The sequence below is a fragment of the Trachemys scripta genome, chromosome 1 (assembly GCF_013100865.1).
Source record: "Trachemys scripta elegans isolate TJP31775 chromosome 1, CAS_Tse_1.0, whole genome shotgun sequence".
NCBI classification, from domain to species: Eukaryota; Metazoa; Chordata; order Testudines; family Emydidae; genus Trachemys; species Trachemys scripta.
In genome coordinates, this window is record NC_048298.1 from 153,260,497 (window position 1) to 153,279,506 (window position 19,010).

At 40.8% G+C, this 19,010-nt stretch overlaps 1 protein-coding gene across 4 annotated transcripts; it reads left to right on the forward strand.

Moving 5' to 3' along the window:
• The first annotated feature begins 216 nt into the window (after positions 1–216).
• Positions 217–18,180, forward strand: PCNP (PEST proteolytic signal containing nuclear protein). 4 transcript variants are annotated; one of them, XM_034790252.1, is made up of 6 exons: positions 239–416; positions 8,013–8,072; positions 10,386–10,606; positions 12,812–12,886; positions 15,425–15,480; positions 16,778–18,180. In XM_034790252.1, the coding sequence occupies exons 1-6, from the start codon at positions 362–364 to the stop codon at positions 16,902–16,904; spliced, it is 594 nt and encodes a 197-aa protein (XP_034646143.1). In that variant the 5' UTR covers positions 239–361; the 3' UTR covers positions 16,905–18,180. The 4 variants fall into 4 exon arrangements, with proteins under 4 accessions (XP_034646156.1, XP_034646143.1, XP_034646150.1 ...); XM_034790272.1 differs by having other exon boundaries at positions 263–416; positions 10,438–10,606; XM_034790265.1 differs by lacking the exon at positions 8,013–8,072 and having other exon boundaries at positions 217–416; positions 10,438–10,606.
• The last annotated feature ends 830 nt before the right edge of the window (positions 18,181–19,010 follow it).

The window sequence follows — 19,010 nt, forward strand, 5'->3', positions numbered from 1 at the left end:
AAATGTCCACTGCTGATCCCCAACCATGCCCAAGTGGCACTCTGATTGGTTAGGACGGAGCCATTCCTCCTGACCAATCAGAGAGCGGCTTATTGCCATCTTTCTTCCGCTGTGGCGCTGGCATACGCAGCGGAAGTCAGGTTGCCCTGAGTCTGTGAGCATCTAGCTGTTTAATCGGAAGCGCTGCTGCCCTGAGACATGTGACGCGCTGACCGTTTCCGCCTTCGTCACCCCCAGCCACAGGGGGCGAGTTCTTTCTAGAGGTTCTGGGGCCGCCTCCCCTCTCTGGCAGGGAGGGAGCGGGAGAACTAAAGGAGGCTACCGCGCATGCTCAGAACCCGGGGGGAGGCGGTGGGGGAAAATGGCGGACAGCAAAGAGGGAGAAGAGAAGCCGAAGCAGCCGCAGGCAGACGGAGGTGAACACGCAGCGCCGCTCACCCCATAGCCTCCCTTCCCGCGCACGAGGGACCCGAGGGCGGGCAGCGGGAGGGACCCGGGTGGGGTCCCCTGGGGGTGGCGGGCCCGGTGTGTGTCGGGGGAAAGGGCCCGGGGCGCGGTCTCCGGCTGCTCAGAGCCCGGCCGCTTGCCCCGCTGCTGGGCGCCCAGCCCGGGGGTGAGCCGGGGAGCAGCCTCTGGCTCCGGGTGGCTTCAGTGCGGCGGCCCGCGGGCGATTGGCCGCTTGGGGTGAGTCACGGGCCCGCCCTGGCTGGATGGTTTCATCCCCAGCAAGGCGGATCCGGGCCGGGGCGTGGCGGTCCCTGGGCTGCAGCGGCAGCGTGGGGGTGTCACCAGCGTTGACCGGGACCGACCCGCTGACGCTTGGGGCTGTACGGCAGGGGACCTGGGACATTTTATAGTGGGGATACTGAGACCTATTGAACCCCACCGTAAATCCTGTATGTGATGGGAACCATTTCAAATCGGGGGTGCTCGCCCCCCCCCGTGCCCCTTGTTCTAGCACCTATGCTGGGGAGGGTTACCAGGGGGAGGGGGCGTCCTCCTTTGATGTGTTAAGACCACTAGACCAGTCTGGTGGAGATCTTGATCTCAGTAAATTTGGTACCCACATCTTTGAAATTATGTCTCATGGCATTGGCTTTTGGGGCTTTTTTGCTACTTGAATCAGAGGGAAAATGGCAGTCTAGTCATTAACCCTGTGTGGTCTGCTCTTACTGGATTGTACCTAGTAGTTAAACTTGATCTTTAAAGTTAATGGACCTGATCCTGCTGTGCTTAGTTAGGTAACGCTCCTGTTGTTCACTGGGGATCTTGCCTGAATGAAGACTGCAGGATTGGGCTTAGTATTGTCAAGGAATGTCATTTTTTGTCATATTCCCTGATTAGAAATGTTTTTAAAAAAATAGATTTAAAAAAAAAAAAGTTTTACATAAGGTATCCAGTAGACTAATTTGCATAAACAAATACATATATTTTGTTACCAAACTGCCCAATGAGCAGCTGTACCATATATTGAAGGAAATAATGTGTATTGTAGCTTCTTTGGCGCTATAATACCGCTACCTCTTAAGGATCAGCTTATTTAAAAAAATAAGTTATATGGTGCATACAGTTCTCAGTAAACTATCATTTTCCTTATACACTACTACACTACTTCAGATATTATACTCCTTTTTTTTTTTTTTTGGGTAGCAGTTCACAAGATTTGTTTTTTTATTTATTTATAGTGAAAATGAGGTTAATGTTACTTGAGTCTGGTATTAGCATCTACCAGCATATCATTTATTGTCCGTTTTCTTGGAAAGCTGAGTGTTCTCCTCCCTCTCCCCCCATCTTCCACCTGGTGGTAATGGTATCTTTGCCAAGCCAAAGGCTGATCCCTCTCCCCCTTTTTGTTTAAACATAACTCATTGGGACTTCAGATGGGGCCACTCTTTGGCAATTAAATGAAGGCTTTAAACTAATTAAAACAGACTTCACAAGTGAGAATGACTTCAGATAGGCACATAAATATTGTCATTTTAGGCCTCTCTAAAGATCGTTATCTGTACAAAAACATTTGGTTTTGTGTAGCTCCTTAAACCTCATTGCTTTACGAAACAGTAAATTAGATGCTAGTAATTCAGTGACCGAATAGTTTTGCAGACATGCAGTCTTCAATGGCCCACAAACAACCTTGGACAGTAGAACATTATTTTAATTAGAAGTGGAAGGTTGGCCAAGACACTGGAGTTATTTCTTGCTCTTTGGAAACTGATGTGAAATCTTCAATTTTTTCCTGAGTTGGAAGGCCTTCCAAAATGAATATAGGTGGGAAGTGCTCTTGTTCTGTTGTGACTCTTAATAGTCCTATACTGTGGTCCGGAACTCTCAACCTTGCCCAGAGGCAAGAGATCTATTGGATGAGCAATGAAGAAACTTGAGAAAGCTATAAAATTAGCATTGTTGCCAGTCCAGTTTCAGATGCACAACCTACACAGAAAAGAAAGTGAAAACTGCTCACTTATATGTCTTTGTTGACTTGAAAGTGAGTAATTCTTCCTTGAAGTAACATTCCTCTAGCTATGACCTAAATACAGAGCACAGGTCTGGGTAGTTACGGAAATAGCAGTGATGCTTGTGGGAGGTAGAAAAGAGAGGTGGAATATGATCTGGCTGACATTAGAAAAAAGAATATGAAAGCACAAAAACCCAAATGCACTGTGGGGCTTAGAGAATGGTTGGTAAACCTACTTCAAGAATAGCTTTGCAAGAAGAAGACTAGTATCTAGATTTCTTATGTTACCTACAGAAACAGAGTACTTAAGGGAAATTTTCACTGGGCTGCTTTAAACATTTTGCAGCTCATCATGCAAGTGGCCTTTCTATAGGGAAGCTCTTGCAGCTAGCAATCCACTACTGGTCTTAAATGTAGCTAATAGAAGTAGCGTTCACACCACCTCAACAGGCTGTCCTGGAAGCCAATTTTGGGAAAGAGAAGACTCAGTATCAAATTATCTGGTGGCACCTTAAAGACTAACAGATTTATTTGGGCATAAGCTTTCGTGGGTAAAAACCTCACTTCTTCGGATGCATAGAGTGAAAGTTACAGATCCAGGCATTATTATACTGACACATGGAGAGCAGGGAGTTACTTTGCAAGTGAAGAACCAGTGTTGACAGGGCCAATTCAATCAGGGTGGATGTAGTCCACTCCCAATAATAGATGAAGAGGTGTCAATTCCAGGAGAGGAAAAGCTGCTTCTGTAATGAGCCAGCCACTCCCAGTCCCTATTCAAGCCCAGATTAATGGTGTTAAATTTGCAAATGAATTTTAGTTCTGCTGTTTCTCTTTGAAGTCTGTTTCTGAAGTGGGTTTTTTTTGTTTGTTTGTTTTTTGGGGTTTTTTTTGTTGTTGTTGTTGTTCAATGATAGTGACTTTTAAATCTGTAATAGAATGACCAGGGAGATTGAAGTGTTCACTTACTGGCTTTTGTATGTTACCATTCCTGATGTCCGATTTGTGTCCATTTATTCTTTTGCGGAGGGACTGTCCGGTTTGGCCAATGTACATGGCAGAGGGGCATTGCTGGCACATAATGGCATATATAACATTAGTAGATTATTAGGTTGGATTATGAACAGGAGGCTGCCAGGCAACTCCCCAAGACCACATTCTACAGGCTACTATCCTCTGATCCCACTGTGGAATACCAAAAGAAACTACACCATCTGCTCAAGAAATTCCCAGCTTCAGTTTGGGATCAAATCTACATGGACACACCCCCAGAACCCCGACCAGGAGTATTCTATCTGCTACCCAAGATCCATAAACCCGGAAACCCTGGACGCCCCATCATCTCAGGCATTGGCACTCTTACAGCAAGATTATCTGGCTATTTGGACTCTCTTCTCAGACCCTACGCTACCAGCACTCCCAGCTATCTTCGAGACACCACCGACTTCCTGAGGAAACTTCAATGCATCGGTGTTCTTCCTGAAAACACCATCCTGCCCACCATGGATGTAGAAGCACTTTACACCAATACTCCACATGAGGATGGACTACAAGCTGTCAGGAACAGTATCCCTGATGAGGCCACAGCACGCCTGGTGGCTGAGCTTTGTGACTTTGTCCTCACCCACAACCACTTCAGATTTGGGGACAACTTATACCTTCAGGTCAGTGGCACTGCTATGGGTACCCGCATGGCCCCACAGTATGCCAACATTTTTATGGCTGACTTAGAACAACGCTTCCTCAGCTCTCGTCCCCTAATGCCCCTCCTCTACTTGCACTACATTGATGACATCTTCATCATATGGACCCACGGAAAGGAGGCCCTTGAAGAATTCCACTTGGACTTCAACAATTTCCACCCCACCATCAACCTCAGCCTAGACCAGTACACACAGGATCCACTTCCTGGACACCACAGTGCAAATAAGTGATGGTCACATAAACACCACCCTATACCGGAAACCTGCTGACCGCTATACGTACCTACATGTCTTCAGTTTCCATCCAAGACACATCACACGATCCATTGTCTACAGCCAAGCCCTAAGATACAACCGAATTTGCTCCAACCCCTCAGACAGAGACAAACACCTACAAGATCTTTATCAAGCCTTCTTAAAACTACAGTACTCACCTGGGGAAGTGAGGAAACAGATTGACAGAGCAAGACGGGTACCCAGACATCATCTACTACAGGACACGCCCAACAAGGACAATAACAGAATACCACTGGCCTTCACATACAACCCCCAGCTAAAACCTCTCCAGCGCATTATCCATGATCTACAACCTATCCTGGAAAATGATCCCTCAGTCTCACAGACCTTGGGAGGCAAGCCAGTCCTCGCTTACAGACAACCCCCCAACCTGAAGCAAATACTCACCAGCAACTACACACCACACCACAGAAACACCAATCCAGGAACCAATCCCTGTAGCAAACCTAGTTGCCTACTCTGTCCCCATATCTACTCTGGAGACACCATCAGAGGACCCAACCGCATCAGCCACACCATCAAGGGCTCATTCACCTGCACATCTACTAATGTTATATATGCCATCATGTGCCAGCAATGCCCCTCTGCCATGTACATTGGCCAAACCGGACAGTCCCTCCGCAAAAGAATAAATGGACACAAATCGGACATCAGGAATGGTAACATACAAAAGCCAGTAAGTGAACACTTCAATCTCCCTGGTCATTCTATTACAGATTTAAAAGTCACTATCATTGAACAACAACAACAACAAAAAAAACCCCAAAAAACAAACAAACAAAAAAAACCCACTTCAGAAACAGACTTCAAAGAGAAACAGCAGAACTAAAATTCATTTGCAAATTTAACACCATTAATCTGGGCTTGAATAGGGACTGGGAGTGGCTGGCTCATTACAGAAGCAGCTTTTCCTCTCCTGGAATTGACACCTCCTCATCTATTATTGGGAGTGGACTACAGCCACCCTGATTGAATTGGCCCTGTCAACACTGGTTCTTCACTTGCAGAGTAACTCCCTGCTCTCCATGTGTCAGTATAACAATGCCTGGATCTGTAACTTTCACTCTGTGCATCTGAAGAAGTGAGGTTTTTACCCAGGAAAGCTTATGCCCAAATAAATCTGTTAGTCTTTAAGGTGCCACCAGACTCCTTGTTGTTTTTGTAGATACAGACTAACACAGCTACCCCCTGATAGTTGACATTTATTTAATGGTTTTTAAAGATAATGATTTAGTTGTTCCATAAAAGCAAATATCTGGTCTGGGTAGAGTCTCTTTTTTTGCCCTTTTGAATGAGTAAGCTCATCTACCTTTGTAAAAATCGTACTCTAGAAAGGCATAACTGATTAAACATGTTCCTACTAAGGGCTTTCCCTGTCTTTGTATTATACTTTCTTCTTATAGTGTTTGGAGACCTAGAAAGGTTTAAATTTAGTCTTTAAAATAGATAATTTGGCTTTCTATGGCTTAATAGGGAAGTGCTTAGAAATTCTTGCAGAAGGAAGACTTCAGAAATGCAATACATCTGGGCTTCTATAGGAAGAAATGTTAATTTCTTTAAAAATATAATCTTGATTAGCTCAGAGTGGCAGGGGAGTGAAGTACAAAGAATGGTGGTGAGAGAGGCTAGTGATTGTCAGAAGGAGAAGGGTGGGAGAAAGAATAGGAGCTTTAGAGTCCAGAAAATCATCATACACTTTTCCTATTCAATACTAATGTTATGCATCACGTGTGTAATGTTATAGTGGTTCTAAGCTTGAGATCCGTTTATTGTCTACCCTCACTGCATATAGAATTTCAGTGCAGCACTTACATATAAAGGGCTTTATCTTGTTCCTCTAATATTCAGCACATACTGCTGCATCTCTTGGAAAAATTGATTACTTTGCATGGTTATGCAAGCTTATCTTCTGATTTCTGCAAGATTTTCAGTAGAATCAGGAATGGTAACATACAAAAGCTTAACAAAGGGAGGTGCACACAATTTAAGAACAGGAACTAAGCTCTAAACCCATCTCTACTTGTCCTATTTATATTTACCTGAAACTTGTTACATATGGGCACCTGTGAGAAGGTCTCTTGAAATGGTTGAGATTCCAGTTCACTTGTAATTTCCTTGCCAATGAACAATCTATACTATTCCAGGAATAAATTCAGAGAAGGCTTGTCAGTCTTGGCTAAACTTCCAGTTCAGGTAATTAATTTTTGGTTAATCTTGAAATATTAATAAAACTATAGTCTGACATTGGCCAACTACTTAAATACTGCATTATCAATTCAAATACATAATTGCCAGAAATTAAATTCTCAGCCAGTCTGAGTGCAGGCATGTTGTACTCACTGATGCATAACTACATGTTTTTTTTCTTAGCTGTGTGCTTCCCAGCACTCTTATTGAGGGTGTCTGATCTGCATAATCACTCTTCAGTTATTCCTCAGACTCTTCCATGAATACACACATCATTCTGTTTTGCTCCTGTAGTCAAAATTTACAACCTGCCAGCAATAAACACACTGCTTCAGTTTCTGTTCCTTTAGATAAAGCAAAAAAAAATCCAAAATGAGGAATGAAAGAGAAGAAAATAAAATACCACGAAGTAGAGAATGAGTTGGCCAGACTGCTGACTGGGAAAATGTCTTTTTTTAAAAAAGCAATAATATAAAATCCTGCTGGCTCATTGCACTCATTCCTTTCCTTTGTGATTCTCTAGCTTGCAAGCCAGCAAGGGTTTTCTCTCCAGAAGAACCCATTTTTGAGTTTCTTTTGAGATTCCCAGGCCTTCCCTTCCTTCCAGTTCAGTTTGGACAGCTGAGTGTAGTTGCTAAAACTGGCTTCTGAACTTCCACACTTTACTGATTGAACTTAAGCTTAATTAGACAGTGGAGCTGTATAGTAAACTTTGTGACAAGATCATCTTGTTGCTGTGATCATTATTAGAGAGCTCTCTGAGCTCTGGTCAAGTGAAAAATTCTCTAAGTTATTTCTTTCAGCATTTTAAGAAAGGGTTGTTTATGATCCATTGGCAAGACAACATATTCCAAATACAATGGTGTTTCTCTGCCTGAAACATTTTTGATTAAATATGTCCTATCCTAAACTACCATTTTCTAAAGTTAAGATTGAAAACTTTGGTTGATTACATATAAGACTAATCTTGCACTTAGAGCTGCTTTAAGGCACACTTAGAAAAATTGCTCTGTAATGTGCATTCAGAAATGTCAGATGGAATACTAGCATTAGAACTAGGAACATTGCTGTTTCTAAGTAACTTTTTCATGTATCCTTCTTCCTCTTGATTCTGTCTCACTTGTCTGTAACTTTATTCTTTCCTCATCCTCCCTCCACCACATTTTTATTTCTCTCTTCCTACCTCAAGTTGGGTAGCAACACAGACTAGCATTGCTCCTGGATAGTGAAACGAATTAGCATTGAGCTCCTAGTCAGTTTTACTGTCTGTTATGCTCCCAAGGGTAAATAACTGTTTTAAGTTGCTTGCATCTAGTTATTGTTGTTTTGCTGACTGAAACAGTGAGCTAACAGTATATTTTGCTCCCCAGTTAAGAAACATCATGGACAGGCTGTTTGTATGACTTGGAAAACATGGCAGGAAATTATAGGTACAGTAACTCCTCACTTAGTCATCCTGGTTAACATTGTTTCATTGTTACATTGCTGATTAATTAGAGAACATGCTCGTTTAAAGTTGCACAATGCTCCCATATAATGTTGTTTGGCAGCTGCCTGCTTTGTCCACTGCTTGCAGAAAGAGCAGCCGGTTGTAGCTAGCTGGTGGGGGCTTGGAACCAAGGTGGACCAGCAGCGCCCCCCCCATCAGTTCCCCGCTCCCCTAAGTTCCCTGTGCAGCAGCCACCCAGCAAGCTATCAATTGCCATGTGCTGCTCCCGCTCTCTGCCTTGGAGCTACTCCCCGGAGCCTCCTGCTTGCTGTGTGGAGGGTGGAGGTAAGGGGGGTAAGAGGGAGGCTAATGTCAGGGTGTCCCCCTCCCCCCTACTCCTGCCCCCTCCCCCCGCTTACCCCATCTCTATGGGGGGGCATGACAGGACTCAGGGCAGAGGGAGTTTGCTGGGAGCAGCTGCTGTCTCAACTTGCAGATCTAATTAAAAAGGCAATGTACTTAAAGTGGGGTCAGCGTACTTAAAGGGGCAATGTGTCTCTCTCTCACATGAGGTGTGTGTGTCTCTCTCTCTCTCTCTCTCTCTCTCTCTGTCTGCCTTGTTGTCTCCCCTCCCTCTATTTGTGCTGCCTTGTAGAGTGTGAGGCTACTTTAACAACAATGTGTTAACCCTTGAGGGCTCAGCCGAGTGCTAGTTCATCATTTAGCAGTAAGGCATTCCATGGGAAATATCCCTCCCTTTTCCATCCTCTAACTTCACCACCTCAACCAAGCTTCACAATCATCATTGCTGTGTTTAGTATTAAATTGTTTAACTTGTACTGTGTGTGTGTGTGTGTATATATATATAGATATATATATAGATAGATAGTCTTTTGTCTGGTGAAAAATATTTCCCTGGAACCTAACCCCTCCCTATTTATATTAATTCTTATGGGGAAATTGGATTCATTTAACATCGTTTCGCTTAAAGTTGCATTTTTCAGGAGCATAACTACAACGTTAAGTGAGGAGTTACTGTAGATGGAGGATGAGGATGGGTAGAGAGGGCACCATGGATGAGCACTTAGGAAAAATAGTGGTGCTGTATTATGGAGGCATCATATTTAAGATCTAAATATGTATTTAAAGACTTCTTTTATGCTAAAACACAGTATGACTTCCCCTTTCAGAGATTTCCCTGTTTCCCTAGCCCCTCTGTTTCTCCAAATTTTTTCTCTTTCCCCTAAGGTTACAATCTTGGTAATCATCCCCAGTTTTGAACTGCTGTTTTTTCCACATGGTTGCTGGCGGTTGCTAGTGAGCAGTGCAAGGCAGTCCCTTCACTCAGGGTCTGAATTTGCTGCCTGTGTGGTGCTCCCATCCCCTGCTTTGCCTTGTAGCAAGGGACCTAGTTGGATCCCAAACATTATAATATTGTCCTCAGATCACTGATGTGAACTCCCTTCTTTTCTGTCCATTCTCCATTGTTTTTTCCTATTCCTCCTGCTCTTGCAGCAGCAGAGGAGCAAGCTGTGTCCATGTGTGTACTGTTCCAGGAGCATAGTGAAACTTCCAAGGACCATTTTTTCATTTGGTGTAGCTGAGGGAGCTCTGTATATGAGCACAGGTGTGATGGGAGTGTTTTGCTAGGTGGGTCATTTTCACAGGAAAAGGGCATTTCCCATATGTTTGTGCAAACCCAGGCGTGATGCAAGCTTCTCAAAAGCACTTTGCTTCAGTTAGTGAGTCTGGTGCTGATCTCCCCCGAAACAGAATCTGTCAGTTGTATTGAATTGAGGGATGTAGACAAGCAGTGATTAGCAGTTAGGTTAAGACTACCAGTCTCAACCACTTGTATGGTTTTAATGATCTGCCTAGGGAGCTTATAGACTGACATGGGCATTTTTATGTAAATAAATCTAATGTATGTAATCTTAAATTGTGTACACTAGGTTTGAAACTGGGACTCCAAATGTGAAATGTTAACTTGTGCAACCTAGACCCAAGAAGACTGTTTATAAAATTAAATGTAACTGTCTAGATAAACTTTCAGTCCCATATTAATAGTGATCTGATGCTTCAATGCTTTTTCAGACTTTTGTGTATATAAAGACTTTTTTGTACTACTTTAGTTAAGTGCTTGCAGTTTCTTTCACTGTTGGTCTTTACGTGCTGTCTACTGTATATGCAGCAGTGGCGGAGACTGCTGGCACTGTAACTACCCTCCCCATAACAATGCTTTATGAGGTTGCTGCTCCCAACAATCTGCTCAGTAAAAATAGCTCATCTTGGTAAGTTGTTTCGACTTCACCAGGACCTGAAGAAGAGGCAGAAAAACCTGTGAAAACTAAGACTGTTTCTTCCAGTAATGGAGGGGAAAGTTCGAGTCGAAGCGCAGAGAAACGAGTAGCTGATGAAGAAGCTGAAGATTTCACCACAAAGCCTGCTCCTGCCAAAATGTCCAAGTTTGGATTTGGCATAGGCAGTCAGACAACAAAGAAGGCACCTGTGATATCCATCAAACTTGGAGCAAATGTAAGTTGTTTGAACATTTGGTTTATTTTTAAAGGAAACATAAGATCAAGAGAGTATTTTGTTTTTGAGGGACTGACTTGGAGAAAAAGCTAATGAAACTTAATGTTGGTAGGTTGACTAAAAATATTGAGGTTGACGTGGGGAAGCGTTGTAGGGCCTATCCTTTTGTTCTAGTAAGTATTTTAAGGGTATAACACCAATGAGAATTGTTTAGCGTTGTCCAAGAGAGAGCAAGAATAATGGGACAAAATTAACTCTAAATTGTCCTTGAATATATGAAATAATTCTCTAATAAGATCTAAGCCTGGAATAGCTTCCTGAAGGAGTGCTGGAAGCTTCAGTGCTCAGGACTTTTATAACTAGATGCAGGGAAAAAGCACTATATCTTGCACTGACACCTGTGGGTGGACTAGTAATTCTTTGTCATCTTTAACTTCTAAGATATTACTTGTGCATTGGAAAATGTATCTTTCATTTTTGCTTCTTCTATCACAAGGCCAGTTAGTCTAATTTATACAAATGCCTCTTCAGCGGCTTGATTTAAAGATACTAGAATGTAATACGTGCTTAGATCAGTATCTGCAGAATGTACAGGAAAGGGGCTCGTTGCCATGCTACATTTCCAAGAATCCTAATCCTCTGTTGTGCAGGCCAGATTTGATAATTCCCTCTCCTGCTTGTTTCATGTGGATGTATTAAATTAAATTGAAGAGGTTTCCAGTTTACCAATCAAATGGATCTTTACTTTTCCCATTGACCAACCTGCTTCATTGTTCACTATTCTGGGACAGGCAAGCATCTGCTTGTTTATAAATGTAATTTTTACACAGTTCTTAAATACCACAGTGAAATGTGCATTATAAATCTGTTAAATAGGTTCAGTTCAATCTCTATTCCTCAAGAACTCTGTAGGTGCAACGTCAGCACTTTACAAACCAGCAGAAGGTAAATAGATTGCTCAGTAGGATATTTTTCTAAGAGCATGTTGCTTTCAAACCAGAAAAACAAAACAAACAAAAAAACATTTTAGAACATACACAATAGGGTAAACTCAGTCCTTGAAAAATTGACAACGATGCCTTTTGAGCCACTAGCAAGTTCAATTGGCTCATAGGATTTCTAGTTCACTGATTCAACTACGTTGGCATTCAGTTTGGGATCATTATTTTTTACCTGCCCTCTGGCCTATCCTAGTGGTCTGTGCTGATGCCTCTAGGGAAAACAAACTTCTTAGCAGCAATTGTTCCTTACAGGTAGGATAATGAATAGATGTGGATGCATCTACACACTGAACCTAATCCTGTCCCTCCCCAGTACTGTATGTATGACTACAGAGTGTAAACGTACGCAGAATGTCTCCATAAGACTACAGAAGTGAGGAAGCATTGTGCACCAGAGTAGGATGATTCTATGTAAATCAAAGTTATTACCAGCAGTTTAAATTTTCTCATCTTATTTTTCTTTGCAGTAATTAATTTTGATTCCTTTTGCATTACACAGAGTAAAAAAAGTCTCAGATTTTGATAGCTGGATATGCTTTGAATAGAGGTGTCTGTTGGGAAGTGTAAATTGAACTTTTGCCAACACAGACTCCGTGTGAAACAGTCTGATGTTACCTTTTGCTTCTGAATTGGAAACATTTGTTAAAAAGCATTGGATTGTTCAATCAAGAAAAATACTAAGACCTATTAAAGTACAAAAAGACAAACATGCTCAGCCTCTTGTGGTTGATAGACTTAAATACTCCAGTGCAGCCTCAAGAATAAAGAACAGATGGGGATATGGTCAAATCCTGTGTGTTATTTTTGAGACATAGTTGTCACAAGCTGCTCAGATTCTGATTTAATTTCCCATGTCATTCACCAGTAACCACATGCCCCTGTAATGTGCTTGTTTGGAAGAAACTAATACTTGCTTGTAGGGAATTGAAACCTGGGAGGATCGGACTAGTTCATCAGAAAACATCTTGCCCAAATGGACAGATGCTCCCTTGACCTTTACTGGAAAACTATTTTCTGTCTGGTTCAGAGAACTATCTTGACTTTTAGTTTAGCCAGTTAGAAATCAATTTAAAAAGATTGCTTCAATTTCAGTGAAGATGTTGAATGAATTCCATTTTTAAAAAAGTCTTTAAAGGTTAAATGGATCCTAGTCAAGTAAGCAGGTTTGTCTGATTTCATTTGGTGTGTTTTCAATCTATTTCAGAAACCTAAAGAGCCTGCTCCCACCCTTGCTCCAAAAACCCTTTCTGTAGCAGCAGTTTTCAATGAAGATGATGATGTAAGTAAATACCACTTGATGGCTGGCACTCACTAAAGAGGGGAACAGTTAGTCCTGGTTAGAGTTAGGCAGCATGAGTAGGTACTCTGTAAGCTTCTCCACAAAAATGCCAATGCGCTATAATTTAGAACTGATCCAGTGTTTCCCTTAAACGCATTGTTAGAATTTATTATTTATTTATTTATTTATTTTATCATCAGTAATACAGAATACCACCACAAAACCAATTTCAACCATAAATTCCTTTATTAAATCTAAAGGTTGAATGGTATTTATAGGGACACTTCAAATAGGCCTTAAACGCCTAAGCAGTCATCACATCCATATAGTAACATGCAGTTATAAGCACTGGTCAGATACTTACAACAGGACTAGGCCTAGGGTTCTTGGCTGGCTCCAACACCAGACAGCAGATACTAGCAATGAAATTAATAATTTATCTTTTTAATTACATTATTTATCAGAACCTACATGACTTTAGCACTGCTCCATGCTAAAACCAGTTAGCACCATTCCTGATAATTGGGGTCTTTTCTTCAGACTTTTATAAGTTACCTTTCAGGACCAATTAAACCACATTCTTTCAAGGCTTTTCCACAACTGCTTAACCACCCACACTTTACACAAACTGCAAAGCATATACATAAGAATATGAGCAGTTAACTGACAAAGGTCAATATCTGTGATAATTGGAAATGTTAATAAAATTTCACTAGAAAGGAGACCAGTAATCTCATTTTCACTTATGGAACTTGAGCCCAGCTCTCCAGATTGCCCTGCCAGAAACCAGTTCAAATTCTCAGTGCTGCTTTGTCTGTGGGTTTGATAATGGGGGGGCTAGAGTAACTGAAAATAAATGATGCTCCCTCTAGTGAAGTACAATAATATGGTGGTAAACAATTCAGCTAATTGGGAAAGGGCATGGAGAGGTTTGCCCTTAGCTGTGTTGGCAGAAACACAAGACTTCAATTGTGAGATGCAAAAAGAGTTTCCATTCCTCAGCAGGACCAATGGGTTTCTGTAGTGTATTAAGGAAGAGGGGGTAGGGGACACATTTGAACAGGCATATTGGTCACACAAATTAAGATGTTAAAATGGAGTTAAGCAGACAGACAGGGCAATGTGGTTGCGTTAGAGCTGACTGTTCAGGAGGTTCTGACTCCTCAACACTTGTTTTCTGTAACTCACCAAGTGCTGTCAATGTTCCTTGGAGTGAGAGGGAGGAGAAAGGCAAATAGATGCTCCCTCTTTTTGTGGTTTTAGTGTAATTGTCTTCCTCCTGTTGTGTACTGAATCCAAATACTGCTGAGACATTCAGGTGTGGGCTACATCTACAGTGTAGTGAGTGACACGTAATACTTTATTTAATGTGTTCCATTTTAAGTTTAATAAAAGATGGGTAATTTAGAATACTTGATGGTACAGTTCTTCACTGATCTATACCATGGCCATGTATTCCTTTGAGGCAAACCCTAGTATACCTAATATTTTGCTTGAGTGACTACCATCAATAAGCCTGACTACCACACTTCTGATTCAGTTGCATCTGCCATGCTTCTCTGTCACAAAATACCATTTTATACATAGAGCTGGATACAAAAGTTGGCTTGGCTTGTAAAGAGATTAATGAAGAAACTAAGTAGTTTATTTCTGCACACATTGCAAAAGTGCTTTTCAATTGCCAGTCCATTTCCCATCAAGCCCTCTTCCATGTGTGAAATGCTAAATAACCTGTTTAATACTTAGATTGCTAATGTGATGGTATAGAAAAACCTTGGATGAATATGATGTGGTAGTGGCTGTGATTGCTGCAGACCTCATGAGCACAAAGGAGACAGGAAAAGGGAAGGAAAACTGATAGGGTGGAGGTAGAAGAGGAGACACACAGGAAAGAAGTCCTTAGGGTTGACATCAGTACCATTTCTCTCCCAAGATTTTCCTGATGATAGTGTGGTATTACCATTTGTTGGAGCCCTATGCTTACAGAATGTTAAAAGGTCATGAGACAGCTTCTGGGGTATCATTGCAACATATTATGATACAATGGGCAAGTCTGCCCTAGAAGGCAAATGGCTGAAGGTGATTAACTCATGCTACCAAAACGGTAGCTACTGATAAGTCATACTGCATGTTTACTGGCATCTTACTGAATTTGAATATAAATATAAATGTCAGTGAAAACAACGAGGAGTCCTTGTGGCACCTTAGAGACTAACAAATTTATTTGGGCATAAGCTTTCGACAAAGCTTATGCCCAAATAAATTTGTCAGTCTCTAAGGTGCCACAAGGACTCCTCGTTTTTGCTGATACAAACATGGCTACCACTCTGAAACCTTTCTCTACAGTGTGGATCCACTTATCACATGCAAACTTCTTTACTTGTATTCATGGCTTTATAGACTAGAGGCAGTGTGTGCTCTAAAACGTATTACTTTCCTGAGAGATTATCTCCATTCATGTCTGGCTTCTGAATGTTCAACAGAGAAGAATAAAATATTTAACTGTGCCCAACATCCATGTTCTTTCTTTTTAACTAGAGTGAACCAGAAGAAATGCCTCCAGAAGCAAAGATGCGCATGAAGAATATTGGAAGGTAGATCAGCTTTAACCTCATTCTTCCAAAGGAGGGGTGGGAGGGAGTTGAATGGGTGAGGATGATGGACCTTCTACAGCTCAGATTGAGTCCTGCATATGGTCCAGAAATGTAGGAAGGGCAAACAGGTTAGTGTAGCTTTAGTGTTTCTTTCTGTAGAAATGAGACATTACAAATGGAATTCCTCTCATGTTTCAGCTGTGGCTAAATGCAGGCCTGCAGATATGCTCCCATTTAAATACCCTCTTAGCTTTGCCAGAGTTGGAAGAGAGAGGTTCTACTTCCTCACATAGAATGGAAATTTGGGTGCAGTTTGTGGTTGTTACTAAAACAAGAAGCAAACTACTTCCGCTCTTCCTGTTTTTTTTTTACTATCAAACTCCAGATTTTCCCAGCCCCAAACTGTCTGGTTTTACCCTTCACAGCATAAATATTCCTAGACTGGGTAGTCTGTTCAGAACTTGAATCTCTGCATATGGAAAAAAGGGCTTGGGTTAAATTGAGGGTGTGCTTGGTTTTTTTTTTTTTAATTAATTTTGCCCCATAAGAAGTAGTTTGGTATGCTATCGTTAAGACACCAGCATAATCTCTCCATATTGGGACTTAACTCTTACTGAGAATAATATGAGTGTATAATGGATTTTTACATTCTCTGGACATAACTGTAAACTTATTTTTCTGGCTGCTACAACTTTGAGTGTGTGTGTGAGGGCCAAGTTAGGCTCTAATATAAACATAGGTGTCTTCAGTGAAGTTTCCCCCAGAAATGAGGGCTGAGTTTGGGTCTCAGACTTTTAAAATGTTAAACTGCTTTTATTCTCTTTTTTAAAAAAAATAGTGTCTGTAGGCTTATTATTGAAAGATGCAAAATTGACAGGCCTGGATCCTGTGTTCTTCTTTTTTTATCCATAAAGCCAGTATTCACAGGCAGCAGCAGTGTAGCTTACCTCTCCTTCTGTCCCTCTTCCCCCCCCCCCCCCCCCCCCCCCCACCCCCTTTGCCTGGGTGTCTGACTGATTGATTTTGGAGGGATCAGTTCTGGGAACAGGTGACAACACTGCCACTTGTGACAACTTCTTGTGACAGACACCTAGTCACTGGAAACCAAACTGAGGCAATTAAACTCATTTCACATAAGACGCCCCTGAAGAGTCATACCAACAGTTGTAACTTTTGGCCACTCCTGACGCAAGCTGGATGTGAAACAGCAAAGTGAAGCTGAAACACTCGAGTCACACATCCAGTTCTCCCAACTATTTTATTAAACTAATCTCAACATCTAATTGTTATTTTTCAGAGATACACCAACCTCAGCAGGACCAAATTCTTTCAACAAAGGAAAGCATGGGTTTTCTGACAACCAGAAGTTGTGGGAACGGAACATAAAATCTCATCTTGGAAATGTCCCTGAGGAGGATGACTAAATGATATCTGTGGAGATTTGGGTGTGGGGGGGAGGGCAGGGTGTGACATTAAAGGAACAGTTTCCTTTTTTAAGAATGGTCTGAGATTTACCTTTGGAGCCACTTTTTCTAAAGATTGAGTGGTACAATAATAACTGAGTTTGAAATTAGAGGTAATTTATGTTTTGTATACAGATTTCAACGCATTTGCTAATTTTGTAGTTCTATGTGATTAGTTTCAAAAGGTTACAAATAATAAAGAAATTGGAAGTGGTACTTTTTTAATTTTTTTGGGGTCACAGCAACTCATACAACAAGGTGGATAAAAAAAGGTTACTGTCTCTTTAATCAGGTTAATGTTGAATGCTACTGCACTCTGGCTTCTAGCTCCCTCTTTATATCAGATGAAACATTTGGATCCTAAGATCACTGTTACAGAGAGGGAGCAGTGCCTTGTGCTAGAAGTGTTATTGGGCTATTCATTTGAACATAAATTTATACAGAGTAGAAATCTTAACAACCGGAATATTTTTCCTCCCTCTCTGGTCACTTTTTGTTCTTCACAAACTAAGAATTGTGTTGCTCTGAGTGCTATGGTAGCTTTAGCTCTAATCTTCCTTTGAAACTTTGCAAAAAGTGTGTAATAGTCTGTCTGTGGTCTAGTTCATCCTAAGGAAGGGATCTTAGATACAATCTCTAAAGAATATTCACTACAGCGTGCTCCTTAGTCAGTAGTACAAGTAGTGCTTGTTAGCATTTCCTTGTGAATTAAATGAATAAGCAAATATTAAAGTAATTATCAATATAGAAAAGCCACCACCAAAAAGATGAAAGTATGTAATTTATTTAAACATATTTGGTTTAAACATCTTCCTTTATTATACCTAAAAGGAATAAAAGCCACACCAAAAATTCAGAAACTTAGTTTTTGTACTTAACAGTAAGATGCACTTTTTATTTTGACATTTTTAAGTACTCCTCTAGATGCTAAAATATGTTGTGGCTTCAAAGATCACTATCAGGCTTAAAACATTTTTGTTACCTGCACTACTAATATTTCTGACTAAGTTTTTATAAAAAAATATATATATTTTTTTTTTCACTAGGCTGTTAATTTTTTGCACCTAGTTTGAGCAATGACATTAGTAATTGGTCAGCTTCATTTTCAGGATTTAATATACTAGTACAGTGCTCTGTTAGGATTTCAAACAGGGTGAGGGTTGTCTAAATTCCATTAAGCTATTTTCATTTAATTTAAAAAATTGAGAACATTTGTCTTTAAAAAAAAAAAAAAAAATCTAAAAATACTGCATTTTTTTGGAGCCTAAACTACCTGATAGTGTCTGCTAGTAAAGTTATTCTTCTTGTTTGCAATTGATTGGTAAAACTTGTCTATTATTGAATATTCGTGAACAGAATCCACCTTAACTACTCTTCCCCTTAAATCCTTTCCATATGCTAAAGTTGAGTATAGTTGGTGGAGAGGAAAGTGCATCTTTATAGGTTAGAAAAGCACTGACCAATTAGACTCCTGAGTTTTTAAGTTCTAAATTTTTTGTATTGTGTAGTCTTTTCATTTAAAGTCTGATGCAATTGAATACATGTATCTATTATTTTCTTGAAAAGCTTTGTTATAAATGTAACATAAAAAGTATACTTTTTTCATAGCAAAAATTGTTTTATAAAACTCATTGAAGGCTGAATGTAAGGACTTAAAAAAAAAAAATGCTTCTAAACTATTTTTGCCTCTTACCCCTCATTGAAGTTAGTGACAAACTCTTGTTGACTGCAGTGGAGACATAATGGGACATTTAATTGTACCACCTACTTTATCCTTTTAATAGATTTAATGCATGGTTATACCTGTCTAGAATAACTCCCCTGCTAAAGCAATGGAAATGTGCATAGAACTGCTACCACCTTAATGTTGTTACCCCTTTTGACCTGCGTGGTTAGTCAATATTTGGGGTTTTGTGCATTGTCTGTTAGGAGAAATTGATGGTGTCAGCTGCTACTTTGGTGCAATCCTATTTGTTTACAAAGAATGTATATAAAATCCTGTTTCCCTGAACATGGGAGGAGACACTTCCTTTGCTCATGGTTGCAAGCCTCTTTCCAGCTAGCGCT